This window comes from Calidris pugnax, unplaced genomic scaffold, assembly GCF_001431845.1.
Source record: "Calidris pugnax isolate Ruff unplaced genomic scaffold, ASM143184v1 scaffold17, whole genome shotgun sequence".
Lineage (NCBI taxonomy): Eukaryota > Metazoa > Chordata > Aves > Charadriiformes > Scolopacidae > Calidris > Calidris pugnax.
The window spans coordinates 5762393-5778707 of record NW_015090794.1 but is presented as its reverse complement, the minus strand read 5'-3'; the positions used below and the strand labels follow the sequence as shown (position 1 = coordinate 5778707).

At 38.9% G+C, this 16315-nt stretch overlaps 1 protein-coding gene across 1 annotated transcript in view; it reads right to left on the bottom strand.

Moving 5' to 3' along the window:
* Nucleotides 1–16315, bottom strand: part of SMG1 (SMG1 phosphatidylinositol 3-kinase-related kinase) — a 63221-nt gene that overhangs the window by 46104 nt on the left and 802 nt on the right. The window contains exons 2-3 of the mRNA XM_014936204.1: nt 7036–7199; nt 3701–3856 (exon numbers count right to left, since the gene is read on the bottom strand). Coding sequence (XP_014791690.1) covers nt 3701–3856; nt 7036–7199 — 320 coding nt within the window. The remainder of the gene's footprint in view (nt 1–3700; nt 3857–7035; nt 7200–16315) is intronic.

Genomic DNA, 16315 nt, shown 5'->3' with positions numbered 1-16315 from the left:
AACAGTGGTCTGAGAAAACAGCATCATCATCTATTGGCTGTTCCAGGTGAAAAACAGCAGTTAGTAAGAGCTACTGGTGGCTCCAGGTGGTTGTGTCCTACACCCCCTTGTGTCTCTAATGACATAAAAATAACTCACTTTCTACCCAAAATGGAGCTTCTCTCCAAGAGTTTGCCCTGCAAAGACTTCGCCACAAGAAATCTCCTGGAGAGACTAGACCCTCACTGGGGACATGTGACTGACTCCAGGCTCCACAATGTAAATCATCTTTGAAGTAAGACTTTGTCACCAATTGGCCCCAGTCCTGGGAGAAGCTTGGCAAGTGCTATGCTAGTAACATTTCAAGTAATACATATAGGTGTGCATATAAGTAATTTATCATAAGTATATACTTGCTTTACTAGTGGTAATTAACAGTAACTTGTAACAAAGAAACTTAAAAAACAAAAATGTTTGTGTCCTCCTGTATTACAGAATCCTATGAACCCACCCACAGACCGGTAACTCTTATAGGTCATGACATCAACTACAGGAGAGCACGTCTGCTGTATTAGAGCTATGAAGAATATTGTCAACGTTATTCTCATGTCTTTATTTTTTGAATTTTAAAAGACAGTGTGAATAAAATAGGCTTTGATAATCTGTTTCTTGCCAGGCATCAGTTTAAGCAATTAATTTTGAAGACACCTGACACTCTGAAGGATTAGGCAGGCTTAGCAAACATTAAAATAGCAATAAGAGTCTGAAGGATCAAATCTACATTTTGTTCCTAGCTAGAACAACTACTTGAGACATGTTGAGATGTTATCTGACAGGTATGAAGACACTTCTTTTAAGATGTTACTGATTTTACAGAAGACTAAGGCATACATATCCATTTAGGAAGGATTAAGTTTCTTTTCCCTTGTTTATCTGGAAACCACAGTCTTCAGCAGTCCACAAAAAGCCACATGTCTTGTGAGAAACATACAAGGAATCATGATCAACAAAGACACCTTCTGAAGCAGTATCTGAGGTCCTCCTGAGTGATGGTGCCAGACTAATAACTACAATCCCTGCTAGATGATTACTTGCACCTGAAGATCTCCTCATATTTCTGCCCAGAACTGAGCCCACAGCTGCAGTCCAAAGCTTGCCTGCCACTGGTCAATACATAGCTAAATTTTAGAAAGATGGATCTAGAGCACTTACCCACCCAAAAAAATTTTATTAGGCCTGGAGAAATAAGGACACAGCCTGCCCAGGGCTGTACTGTGTCTACCATTTTCTTTAACACCTGGACAGCACTAAAAGGTTCTCAAAAGAGCAATTTGAATCTACCCTTGAATATTACAATGCATTGGCCAGCCCCTAATACAGTCCTTTCCAAGACAACAGATGTGCCTCCAGAGAAAGAAAGAAGTAATTTTACAATATTACTACAGTTGCACTCTACCAATGCTAACTTGGACCAGGAACACACAGTACACATCACTTCCCTCCTCCAGTTTGCACTGATCTCTGCAACTCCGTGAGCACATGGGAAGCTACACCAGCACTGCTGGGCTAGGTCACTAGATACTGCTCCTGAAAAGTAAACCTAAGCGCAGTGGTTTGGAAAACACTAAAAATAATTTTTACTAAATAACTTTTCATAAAGATATTCTAGAACTTTGCAAGGTCCCTAAAAAAAAAAATCCCCCCCCCCGTCCCTAAAAATGCCGGTTGACTCTTCAGTGTTAGATGAAAAGGCAACAGTAATTATAAGCCTTGATTTAATTAAATCCACAACTTGCAACTTCTTTGTGTTGCCTTCTCTGTGTTTATCTTTTTGTTTGCAATATCTTTAGGGAAAAATGTAATTTATTTTGAAATACGGTTGCACTGCTCTACATACAGAAAAAAATCCTAAAACCAAAACTGCATAAATAAAATTACCACTAAAGTTACTGTACAAAACACATATTTAACTGCTGCTAGAACAAGATGCACTGTTGAGAATTCTACTAAAAGCAGCTTTGTTTTTATTCAGCTAATATCTAACAAACATTGGCTTTACTCCCTAAGAGAGTGTTAGCTGTCTGTTGAGCCATAATCATAACCTAAAAATAAAATAAACTAACCAAGAGGATGACTGAAGCTATTCTAATCAAAGTGCTAGTTAACACACACCCATATGAATTCCACTTGTGAAAAAATCAGCAAGGTCTGGTAACTCACTCACAGAAGACAACTATTTTAAAAATCGCTTAATGCACACACTAACAAACAAGAAAATATAAAATAGTTTAAAAAATAAGATCCTGTGGCAACATAATCCAACTGTATTTTGAAGATGATATGAAAAACTAAAATGACTTGCTGAAAACTACAACAATCACAAGGACTGCCCAGTTAAAGAGGAGGAACTCTTGAAATCTGACATCTAGAGGACAGAACACACACAGAGGATACAAGCCATAGGCAGCAACTTCAGTCATCCAAAATTACAGTTCCTAACATTTTAAGGATTAAAGAGGTGTGCATGTACCTAGTTACTACCAGCAAAAAATTGAGACCGTTCTGCTAATAGTGAATTCACACACAAGCTCACTACCAGAAGTGTTACTTACATAGAGTTCTCAATTTCCTCTATATAAACATAATTTAAGACACTAAAAGGACTGAATAATTTTTATATCAAGACACAAGAACGGGATTATGAAGTCTGCGATTATTAAATGGGATTTTAACCCATTCCAAAGATCAGGCTTTTGCAGTCTCACCACCACTTGTAACTCAGTTCTTCCATCTGCAAAGTACATTGAACACTCTCCTTTGACCTTTGCCTCCTCTGAAATATAAATCCCTGAGAAGAAACACTGTGTCCTCATATGTTTATAATGTACCTGGCATAAAGCAGTCACAGCTTTTGTCAGTGGCTCAACTGCCACTCACACTAAGTAATGCGATAAATGACAGTGCTTAGTCATAACAAAGTTTCTATTTTCATTTAAAAAAAAAAAAAAAAGACAGTTGTTCCAAGGATTTTTTTGAACTACAATTTAAACCCAAATTGTGAAAAAAGTGAAGCCTTCTTTCTCAAAGACACGTGCCCAGCATTCTCACACGCTCTTGCAACACCAGATTTACTCTCACTGCATCTTCCAAGACCTTGCCCACATTCTTATGATGCCTCCAGTTCCTCCCTGGCCTCTAATCCTCAGATGAGCAAGAGGGAGCATGAATTGTGGCTGGTTCAGGAGTACACATCTACTGACTAATCAGCTGGTATGATGTGATGACTAGTTGACCTGCAGGCGAATGAGAACAGATAACGGTTGAGCTCACTGTTGCAGGTTTTCCCACAGCAGGGACTCATTAACAACTTTTTACTCAGGCATCAATTCTCAACAAACCGGAGAGCAAATTCTCCTTCTTGGAGCCCTTGATCTCTTTGCCAAAACTGGCTAACCTGAATAAGGGTTCAAATGGTATTTAAAAGAAATTGAAAGATTGACAGCATAAGCCATATACTCAAGAGAACTACCCAAGAGGAAGCCTCCATACAGGGAACAGTAAATACAAGATGAGAGTTTCCATCAACATCATCTAATCATATATCACAAAAAATAAAATCCATATAGATTGCCTAATCATAATGAACTTCTTTTCATATTCAGAACACATGAGAGCTTGCCAAAAGAGACCCTCTTTTCCTGAAAATCTGTGGTATCCTTACCCTGTGATTTCCTCATGTCTTTTGTGGCTAAAGCACGATTCCCATGCGGAACACTGGTAAAATCAGGATTGGTCACATTGTTAACTCTCAGCTCTTGCCCCAACGACTTCCGACCATAAGTATTTTCCCCAGATCCTCCATTGACACTGTAGCCACCTGTGGAAAAACCAACATCAGATTAAAACAGGCCACCAGACTGTATATTTAGTAGGGAAGTATACTACGAGTTATTCAATTCATATGCAAATTAGCAGCCATATCCTCTACCGCCTTCTTTAGCTTCCTTTATCACTTTCACACACAGAAGTTTTGTTATGCCCTGTAAATTTCCAGGTCACATGTTCGGAATCTGATCAGTCTTCTTTAGAAGCATATGAAAAAACTCAACTGCAAGTTTAACATCGATTTTGTTGTATTTGAGGTTTTCTTATTATAACTTCTGACTCTGTACTTTACATTGCCCTTCATGTCCCACCACTAGTACACATGGCTTGATGCATTCACTTACTTGCTCCCTGGTTATGTTCAAATTTCCACTTTGTTTTTGTTATAAATCCACCACACAAGGTCAGTAAAATGGCCAAGGGAGAAAGCTTTTAAAAAGCCACAGACCATTTATACTGTCATGTACAGACTGAACAATTCTCCCTAAACGTACATCAGTCACTATTTTCACACACTACTACTGAATTATCTTTAATTAAATTCAATCCTACATTCTCCCACTTACAATACGCATGGTATATCTTTGGTAACAATATAAAAACAGAAATAAAAGTAATTTTGAGCAATGAAGTTATTTTTACTCCTAGTTCCACAAGAATTTACATACTCAAACCAAATCTTTGAAACCAAAGATTTTTCCAGCCTGCCACACCACTCTGAGGAGCAGGTTCTTCCCCTGCAACGCTGGGGAGAAGTGAAACTGCTCCCCTGAGCCTGTCAAATACTTCACTCCATGTATTAAAGCTCCCTTTCGAGGCAGCTGTGCAGGCAGCTTTCTTAAGTACCTTCCTCAACTCAGACAGGGAGGAATCAACTAATAAAATTAAACCCAGAACAAGAAATTCCCACAATTCCACCTGCACCAGTCTATAAAAGGAAGCCTGGGGAAAAGGAGAGGTGGCTCTCCACAAAGAGGCAGTCTACTGAGACTACAGGATGGATAAAAAATTAAGTTCAAGGACAAAGGTGAATCTAGACCTTAGTAGATGTAAACAATGTCATCTTGAAGGCAAAGCTTTTCATAAAAAGCAGCTGTGAAGTACCAGTATAAGTTTGTGTATTTCTATACACATAGGACTTCCCCAAAATAACAGAAAATCCTGCAGTCGCAGTTGTAATTAGCTAATTACACTAAAGAAACTTTGTGTATATTTGGATTTACAATATTAAACTCAATTTTTAAAGATAAGCTAGCATGCATGCCACCTTAACGTCATTTTGTCGTAACAAACCAACACTGTCCTATGAAGGAAATTATTTCTAACAACAATAATTATATTTATGACTAAAGAGAAGTATATCACTAAAATTCAAAGCAACAAAGAAATTAATTTAACTGAAGATGTCAGATAATCATGCATATAGACCACAAGCATCAACTAACAAAAATAGACATACTACTATATACTACTGGAGTTCTTAAAGTTACTTCATACTTTAGCACACAAAAAAATCCTAGCTTTTTTGGTTGTCTGCAAAGGCATTTGGTATTTGCTACAGCATATTTGACACTGTCTTACATTAAACAAACACAAACAATTCTAGGTTCTAGGTACTAGTAGGATTCCAGGTACTCATGACATATGGTTATCCAGGACAGAAAAGCTAGAAGTTCTTAAAATGAAAATTCCTTGCTGGCTGACTCCAACAGATTAATTAAAAAAATATCTTAGTAATCAAAGAAACTATTCTGCATCTGTATGTAAGCTTACAAATTTCTCCAAAATAAAAATTAACTAGAGATACCTGGAATTTGGTTTTGTAGTAGAGAATATCCTAATCATCTCTTTTCAAGTCACACCTGAACAAAGTAGCATAGTTAAAGTGCTGAGCTAGCAGAGACATGCCCTGTAAGATACAGTACTTAAGGGAGATAGGTGCATTTTTCTTTTCAAATGGCACTTTCCCAGCAACTTCACAAACTACCTTACTGAATTTGTCCAAAACTTACTATTTCACTACATTGCCAGTACAACCTTTAAATACTAGCACACTTCCAAGCATTAAAATAACATACTATGCCAGTCTATGCAAAACACAGTAAAACTCTCCATGTTAGCAGGCACACTGAGAAATATACTCACTTGCTATGCAGTTTTTCTGTTAAAGTTAACCAAACCTTAAGGTTCTCAAGGTATGCAGAAAAACAAATAACCTGCTTCATGCTCCTGCCTCCTACTAACTGTACCTGCTACTTAGAAAAAAGTAAATTTGCATCAGTGTACCCAGCTGTAACTTCCCCTAAGATGTAGCAATTCTTTACAGATAGTTACAGGACACAAAAGTAGGGGGAGTGCAAATGCTATTTAGGTTCCTGAACAAAAACTCCCACACTAATATTACTGTGAGATTTTTTTGAGTCTGGCCTGCCTCAAGAAAATTTACATAGTCTAAAATGTAACTCCAGAATTAAAAAAAAATAATATTATATTCCTAATTGATATCTGCATTTAGAGAGCAAGAAAATTCAGAATACAGATTTCTCTTTTGTAAAGGTAAAAAAAGATACAATTTCAAATTTTCAGCTATTTTCTGGAGAAACTATTTCCAGTCTCAAAAAAAACCCCAACCCACCAGAAAAAAACAAACCAGTATGAACCATACGTCATGCCATCTATATGAAGTCAGGTTGAGGCACATAAAAGTAGAAATTGCCATTAATGACAAATATAGATTTGATTCCCAAACTAAGATTCCAGTTTGCTGCAGTAAAGCTGCAATAAATAAAATATCAGATTAGTAGGTCCATTTAATTAGGCAGTCGATTTTCAATACCAGAAGCACTAGACAATATTCAGGAAGAAATTAAAACTTGCAGAACAAACACATCCAGAGCACTTCAGGAAAGAGTGCTTCATTTGTTAATGCAGTAAGTCTTCTCTTACATTCTTCTCCTAATGCAACTGCATATTTTTTTCACTATTCATATCAATCACAACATTTCTTTGATCCCTGATAAATCTCTCAACACACTGATACTGTGGCAATGAGTTGTATCAGTTCACTGTCACTTTTTGGGAAAAAAAAATAAAAATCAATCTTCACTATTTCAAGTTTACTGCCTTTCTTCTTCCCCTCACAATTTACACATGAAACAGCAATCTGTATACCTTTTTCTTCATTCTGTATGTCAGTGTGGACTCTGATATCATCGTGTCTTTGTCGAGACACCACAGCTGAATTTGAGGGTTGTAATCCATAGGAGGCAGAACTGCCCCGATCTCTGGATGAAGAGTATTTTAAATTGTCCTGGTCAGCTGATGCACTGTCAGTTCTATAAAGAGAAAAATATTTTTTTATGTAGGGGTATAACAGGAGTGGGATCCACATTCATTTATAAATGCAACATATTTAAATGACAATCCCAAATGTATTTTCCTGTGTTAAAAAAAGTTGTATGTCTAACCTGCTTCTTAAAAAAATGACCTTAAATTCACAGTGGGATTAGAATTCACTAATTATTACAGCAACATGCAAAGAAAACACAGTCTAGTGCTCCAGAGCCTTTTCTCAGGACATTCTCAAGTCTCTTTTCAGCTAGATGCCTATATGAGATAAGGAAAAATTACTTCCCAGAAGTGAAAAATAAAATACGACTAGGTATAGGTGTGTACCACAGCTAAGCCATACAATGCCTACCATTAGTGAAAGTCATTACCAACCCACACATGAACATTTCCATAATATGCTACAGGCCTCATTGAGCAATGTAAAACCAATTATTAGATGGAGGTGGCACTAGCATATAACTGATAATCAATATAGGAATCACATATTAAGTTTTTGCAAAACAAAAATTGCAAAACAAAAAAACAGGCTTTACTGGGGAAAAACCTGGAATGTAAATTAAAAGCTGCTATCCTTTAGAGTAAACATTTGCAGATAAAAACTGAGTTTAAAAACCTGCATTAAGTTTAAAGCACTCTCATATCAGAAAACTGATTTATAGCCTAGAATAAACTTCCAAGGAAACAGATAAAAATTATGAAACTAACTCTTCCCACTGAACATACTGATTTCATTTTTAAAAATATGGTAACTTTAATATACTAACTTGTGTGCTTAAGACTACTGGAGTTTTTACATTAAAACAATACCCATCCAAAACAAAAAAATCAGCAGAATTTTGTTTAACTCAAGTATATTTGGAATCATGCTACTCAAATTATTTACAGAGAGCTTTACCTAAAGATCTACTGTTTTTACTTTAAGCTTTGGATAGTTCGTTTGATTATTTAACAAAAAGCAGGACAGATCATTCTTTTTCATTCCTGTAAATTAACTACAATTTGTATAAGGACAAACACCGCATGTTCTTGGGAAAAAGTCAAATTTTTACTTTTCAAGAGAACACTGTGATTAGAACCAGTAGACAAATTCAGGGAAAGGGAGTTAAATACATCTCAAGGCCAAAAGGGAAAAACACAGCTAAAATTTTTGAAAAGCAGTTGTTACTTAAGCTGTCCTAAAGGCTTGCTATTTCCAAATACAGCTCATCCTCGGTACAACTGGAAGCATAATACCACAAGGGCTGATAGTTGCAAAAACTGGAACGAAAGAACACCCCGCCCCCCCATATTTTATTCTCTTGAGAATGTTAAAAGACAACATACAAAGACAGTTTGGAACACGGTTAAAAAGAAGAAAATTGTGCTTTTTCCCTGTTCTCACAGTGAAAGGTTGACACTAGGTTTGCTTGGCAGGTATTATTCCCTTATGCTCCATAAGCAAATTCATCTTTAGATATACACAATAAGACATTTTCCTCATTCACTATTCACTGCAGTGTCACATCTACTGTTTTGTCGAACACTTGCTTGGATTATTTTATAAAATAGGCTATACTACTCAAGAGGCAAAGCCCTAGTAGAAGTCTTTGCTCACAATGGTCAGCCAGGATTCCACAAGTTGGACCTTCATCATTCACCTGAATTACACTGAACTACAACAAAGTTCTGCACCGTACCTTCAAATGATACAGACTTTCAGTGTGCCCACACCACCTGCAAGTTTTCCAGTCTGCTACAGAGCCCCCAGATTTTCTTCCTGTTCTGAAACCTCAGGAGATTCCAGCTCACTTTGAGGAACAGCAGAGTTTATTACAGGGGATTCAAATTATTTAAGCCTTTCAATGAAACAGACTGACAATTTTTCAATTGGTAAATTTAAGTACTGATGGGTTCTTAACAGTGCACCTCCCCAATTTGGAATATCGCTTTTTTTAAGGCGATGTGCTGTAGACTGTATCATCTCTAATTGTCAAGCGTTAAGTCTGAAATTCTTAAGTCTGAAGGCAAGCTGATTAACCATACAATTTTTAAGGCTGTTCTGCATATCCCAATCAACTGAAGGACTATACGTGTTCTCAGCTAACCTCACTTCCCACAGCACAGCCTTTGAACATTTTGTAAAATTTTCCATTGTGGTAAAATACATAAGCCTATTGTTTCCCTGGGAAGAACCACACACTCGCTTTGTTCTTTGGGAACAGCTTTCTGCAACCTAATCTGTCCACACGTTATCACCCAACTAAAAGGTGAGCAAAATTTTATTGAAAATATGTAATTTTTCTCCTTTTTATCAATTTGCGATGATAGTTCCCACTACAACAAATGCGTAGCTTAGATAACCAGCAGTTTCTGCCCTTTCTTTACGAGGCACAGAAAAAACACTTCATAGAAAGATACTGTTTCCAGCAAACTAGGTTCCGTAACCCAACTTGTTTCTCTGGTCCCCTTTGCTTTGAAGGATTTTGAACTGGAAGAAGTGTTGGAACTGGAAGAAGATTCACAGGAGAAGCAGAGCCCACCATCTCATGGGCCGTCCAGCAAGGCACAGCATTTCCCAGGTGAGAAGCATGTTCAAGAATTGCCCTATAGGCTCCCGCAGCAGCACTCTGGGAGTTTGTGGTGTGGGCTCATTGAGACCTGGGGACGTGACCTTAATATCTGTCACCTGCACTCCCTTACCGAGGAACACAGATGCCTAGGTGACAAGGACACTGCTGTGTAAACTCACAGCGAAGCATGGCCTGTGTGCACAGGAAGAGACATTTAATTTTCAAATCTGTATCTGAAAAATACCATTTTTCATGTCAGTAACGCATTCATGATTTTGAAAGACAACTGCTTACAACTCAAAACCTGTCCTCTCTATGGACAGGTTCTTGCCAAAGTCTCACAAATAACTGCTTCTCCTCCCTCCCTCCAGCCCTTTAAGGCACACTGCAGTCATCCCACCAGGCGACGGGAAGAATTTTACCCCCGGCTACCTCAACTCATGCCCACATTGCAGGAGGGCACTTTTCCTGTCCACACAGCAGCATTTCCACTTTAATTACGTTATGCCAAGCAGATGGGAGTTGTGTGACAGACGTAAGGCTCAGCGTCATCTTTCCAAAGAAGTCTATGTAACAACAGATTTATCAGTTACATACATTGACATTGTAATAGACCTGAACAAACATTGTATACTAATAAAATCACAACATACAATGTTAGCAACAGATAGGCAGAAGTACAAACACAAATGTAATAATACATAAAGATGGAACGGGAAATTGCAAGGATAAACATAACTATTATTACCTTATACTGTAGCTTCAAAAGATTATTTGCCACTTTATGAGACACTACTCTCTTTTATTTCCACCTGAAAAGCTCATTGATGGAGACTAAGCAAAGGGTTTCAAGAGCTCACATGACAGTTTTCACCTGTGCCTGGTTCTGGGTGGGAGACTACCTGGTTACCACCAACACAGCACCAGCTGCCTGCATACACTGCTTTAGCAATATCATTTATACAGAAGAGATTGCATTCAGTTTTCTGCAGGGTGATTTTTAACCTGCCTTTATCTATTGGAAAAAAAGAAAATAGTTCACCCACCTAAATAAGCAGAAGTGGCCACTAGTTTTCCCTAAAAAAAGTTACTTTTTTTTTCCAAGGACATCCAAAAGGGAAGATAGACTTTTCCAAAAATAACTATATCTCATTCCATCAAAAGCATCAGCATGATTTGACTAGCCAATTTGTATGACTAAAGAAAGCATAGCTGAGAACAACTGGCTTAAAAAAAACCCAACCTTTTTATCTAGAAAAAAGAAATATAGGTCAATCAAAAATATACCACGTTTCTTTAGTTATATGGAAGCCTTAAGAATTTTTGTCCAAGGAACTTGTTATAAACAATCTGGTATATACTATTCATTATCTGTAGCTCTTTCAGAACAACCCTGCCATATGGATATTATTTTGAGACAAAAATCACTTAATTATTCTATTTTATTTCCAAGTACAGGATCTACATGGAAGATTTATTCTGAGACAACTGTACTGTACGAGTTGTATTATTGTTCAAGTCAGTCAATTTTACTTACTCTATTTGCCAAGTTTATTTGCTGTAATGCAGATAAATTCTCCATTACTTAAAAATCTTTATCAATAAAACATTTAGAACTTAGAGTCCCTGGATCCATTCAAATTAACAGCTTCCCACCAAGTTTCCAACCTTTCTTCCACTACCATGCAGTTGCAATGCCAGCCTTCTTTTGCCATGCTCATTTATCACCACTTGGTCCATCTTGCCAAGTCCAAGCCTGGCTGAGACCATCCCAAAGCCTACTGTTGTTTCTACTCCTGTGTTGAGAGAGCACAAGTGTTAAGTGGCTGTGTTTTCTACTACTGAAATAACAACTAATTAACCATTTTACTACTGCAATTCTGCCATCTCTACTGCACTTTTGTGCATCACTCCCTTCTTACGGAGTAGCTCACCAGTTTCCTTCTGTTCCATGACAGACATTCGGAAGGAATATCAGGAAATCTATTGTATATATATATGCACCCTCTTCTTAATTTTCCATAGGCATCTTCTGATACCCATTCTTGGATACAGAATATCATGCTACCTAAATCCAATCTAGTATGGTTATTCTTGTATTGAAGACTATCTGCACTCCCAAGTTCCTTTTGCTTCCACTGACATACTTTCATCTTCTTTAATCTCTCTCACATCTCATTCTTCTCTTTCTTCACATTAAAAACAAAGGCTTTCACATCACAAACTTTGGCTCCCCCATTTTACCAAAAAACAAAAAGCCCTTTGATCTCATACTTTCCCAACTTTATCAGCATATTCAACAACTCAGATGTGAAAGGAGATCAAGAATTACTTGTTGCTGGTTCAGAACTGAACCCATTCCTGTTCAGCATCTCCCACACACAGTCCACTGAATCTCCTCCCAAGGTTTCCACTGACCTGTTCACAAGGTCACCTCACAACTGATACTGCATCTCGTTCTCTAAACTGCCTTCAGCATCACAGACTTCTTTTCTCTCTACCCCGTATCATACATAACTATCTCTTTTGCCCTTTGCACTCTCCTCCCTCTCTCTCCCAATTACCCCTGAAAAGATGGAGAAGCCTCACCAACTTTCATCCTTCATGACTCTACAGTCCTTCTCAGGTAACTTCAGCACATCCTAAAACATCTCTGTTGTCACCTTTCAGGTGTCTCAGTTACACACCTGTCCAAACTAAGATTTCAGCCTATTTCCAACAAACATTTTCTGTGTACCCTGTTGCCCATGCAAACAGAGAAGAAAGAGTCTCTGTCTCAACTCTCCTTACACACAGCACCCACCCTGCTTGTCATTCAGCGTGTTAATCCAGCATTATGAACAGACAATATCCGCAACTGGTACTTGCCTTTCGTAAAAGACATGCCTCTGCCCTTCACAGCCACGTAAAAAGCACTGCTCTAACCATCACTTTCTTAGCCCATTTACTCTGATGAGTTTCATCGCTCCCTGCCAATACCTCCCATTCTGTGTTTAATTAAACACAGGGTACTTGTCCTCAATCATAAAGTCTAGCCAATACTGCTCTCCTGCTTAGGTTATAAGCTACCTGGAAGAAGAGTCATATTTTTGTGTCTTGTCTCATCATGTCTGGACCCATGGGGAGCTAGGTGATAACTTGGTTTGGCAGACACTGTGCTAACAGAAATTACTAATTCATAACACTGACTTACATTGCATAAGAAGGATACACTTCATTTTCAAGAACAAATTTCAGTACTTAACCTAGTAAGACACTGCTGGAACTTCTCAGATGTGAAAGACTTTCTTTTTAGCTTTTCTGTATGCTCCCCTGCTAACCTACATTTATGAAAGGAGAAACAGAAAGGTCCTGTTAATTAAAATCTTAACTTCTTTTTCCCACTCTTACCTAAAAGTAAGAAAGCCATGGTGCACGCTGCACTTCCAAACCTGCTACCCTGCACTCTCTCCTGCTTAGTACCACCATAAGCACATGAAACTTGCTCTGCCACCCAGAGCACTTCCTATCAAAGGGAGGTATTGCGTGTTTCAGTATATAATTAGCCTTTAGCACTCTACCGAATTTACTCTTGCTCACACGCAAGACCTGCCCACTGACATGATTTTATTTTTTCCCCCAGAAGTCCTATCAGAGAAAATACAGCAAGATCTGTCAAACAAAAAGGAAAGAAAAAAAGAAGTAAAGGTCTAGAAAGCTATAAAGATTAGGAGAAGGGGGAACAAGACCTTCTCAAAAATCCCTCACTGTTCTGTGTCACATACACCCAACATTTACCTAAAAAGTGTTTGTGTTGCTATTAATTTTAAGTCTGGTACACCTCAGTGAACACACTAATATGCCCACGTATATCAGGACAGCTTCTTCCTAACACACAGCTCTATCAATACACACACTGTAGGAGTCCACATGCATCTGACAGATATGACTGCATTCATGCAGACACACACACAAGAAGTCAGATTCCAATTAAAAACTACTCTCCCTTAAAGAACAACTTGAGCTCCAGCCTTCACTTTCACAGTGTTTTCACCTCAAGTCCCAGTGCTGATTAGCATTATTAAAAATTGAGAGGAATCTGGACCTAGTAACAGAGTCAATCTAGTCATTTTTACACACACACAAATGTGCATTTGAAAACACAATCCATCCAATAATACACCTGTGCATAAGCAGTTCCTTTTTTCCCCTTTAAGAACTTGAAAAAACTACAGTTTTCTGTACTTCAGCCACGTGCATTCCCTCTTTCACGCCCTGCAAGAAAGCATTTACCAGCAACATCACCTTTGCTAAATGAAACTAGCAGTCAAAAGAAAAGAAAGGGGAAGGAAAGATTAACTGGGTATATTTTGCCTTGTGAGGTTTGTCCAAAAGCACATTCAAAACAATCAACGAAAAAGAAACACTCACTGCTGGTTTATGTAACAGATATCCTCTCAACCGTGCATGTGAATCATTTTTAAAAATTAGTTAATGCCAAAACAACAAAGACTGATTTAATCTGTGCTTCATACTTTAAGCTTTTAATGTAGACTCACAGATTTCATATCACCAAAGCCATCTTTTTGAAATTTAAGAAAACTTGAGCATAACATATAGAGAAAAATGTGCTCTATATTTGGGACTGTGTGAATGTTTCCTATTCCTGCACTCTCTCACCAGACTAAAAAAAAAATAATATATATATTTTAAGGAAAGAGTAAAGTTAAACTCTTACAAGTGACAGAATCAGTGAAGAGGCATTACATATTTCTTAGCAGAAGTGCTAACCATACAGTGTGATGGGAACAGAACTAGGCCCTATCCATGCTATGGAGTTCCCCATGTCCACCACACTTTCTCTACTGCTTTCAGATTATTGGTTCTGCTGTGGTTTTGGGGATAATTATTTTAGCAGCCTAGTTTAAAGCATCTGTATTTGAGTACTAAGGAGGCAGCAAACCACAGCATGGGGAACAGACCAGAGCCAGACAGGCAGGGAACAGACTAACTTCTTATAACAGCCTTATCACCCAGCAAAGCATTTCTGCAGCTACACTCTCACTTTCACCCCTAACACAACTGAACCTATCACAGACAATGCCATTTTAGAAAAAGTCAGTTTCCTAGCTCCTGGTAAGACATATTTTTTAGGCTAGAAGATAGAACTTGTGACATTAATATATCCAACCAGAAAGCATTTATAGAACTCACCACTGCAAAGACACAAGATTTACACCCAGTTTCTTCCAGGTGGGAAGGTCAAGAGTTAGGGTCCAGAATTCCAGGCTGCAGCCCAGAAATCTGAATCAAATAGTAGTGAAGAAGTAAGAGAGAGACCAGACTTCTTAATTCCTCCCCCAAAATCTAAATGCTGTAAGACGTCACCAACAAGGTTTGCAAGTTTTTAAGTGAGAGAAAAAATAGTAAGGTATTTGGCCAAGTAGTTCAATAACAGGAGAAATTAGAACCTAAATAACCATGCCCCACATACCATTAAGAATTGGATAGCCTCTAGCGTTAGCCCTACGGCTGTGCTGTTAGCTGCTCAAGCAAAAGGAAAGCTTTCTTCACAGTAAATACTGAAGTTATATCTGTGTTTCATAAGATCTACCTTCACATCCACCCAATTTTCCTTGCCCAAATCACATGCAACTGGGACTGTCACCTGTAAATGCATCCCCACACTGTTTTTTGCTGGAAGTTTTAAAAGTAGGATCCCATACTATGTTAAAGTTTCAAAAACACACAAAAAAAGGCCCAAATCCTCCACATTAAAAGAAAAATAATCTAAGAAACATCAAGTTTATTTAGAATTTCTACACAACAATTTTAACTAATAAAATAGCAAAGCAGAGCAGAGCAGCAAACACACTGGCATCAGGTACACTGGAAGTAATCAGGGCCCGAAACACACTCTCTATACTTGACTGAAGAAGTCAACAGACTTGGAATTTCACCTGCTAAGAAGTGCCAGGTATAACCACACCTTACAACCTAACACATTGGATTAGCTCTCACCCCAGCCCACTTACAGCTCCACCACTTCCCCCAGATTAAAAAAAAAAATACAAAAATAATCCTGTACTGTTCCATTAATCCTCAAAAGACTACGAGTAGTTCAGCAGCCTCTGTTCTTCTCTGATGAACTGCCAGCTGAAAATCAGACTGAGAAAATGTAGGTACCAAGCCCACTCCCAGCTCTCGCCCCACTGCAGCCCCCCCGAGTCCGGTACCTCCCACCGGGAACAGGGGGAGCCGCTGACGGCGGACACACACCGGCCGGCCGCCAGACACGTTACGGCCACCCCGAGCCGGGAGGAACCGGGGGGACCCCCGGAGAAGCAGGGTTGGGGGGAAGAGGGATCGGCTCTCACCCGCCAGCTCGGAGCCCGGACCGGGGTCCCACCTAGCCCTGCGCGGTGACAGACCTGTCCCTGGCCCGTCTCTAGCCGCCGGCAGACGCGGATCCAGAAATCCCCTCCCGCCGGGGCACGGCGGCGGCCGGCCCCCTCCCCGCCGCCTAGGCCCGGTGGCCGGCCCGCTGCCACCCGCCCCGCGCTAGGCCCGGC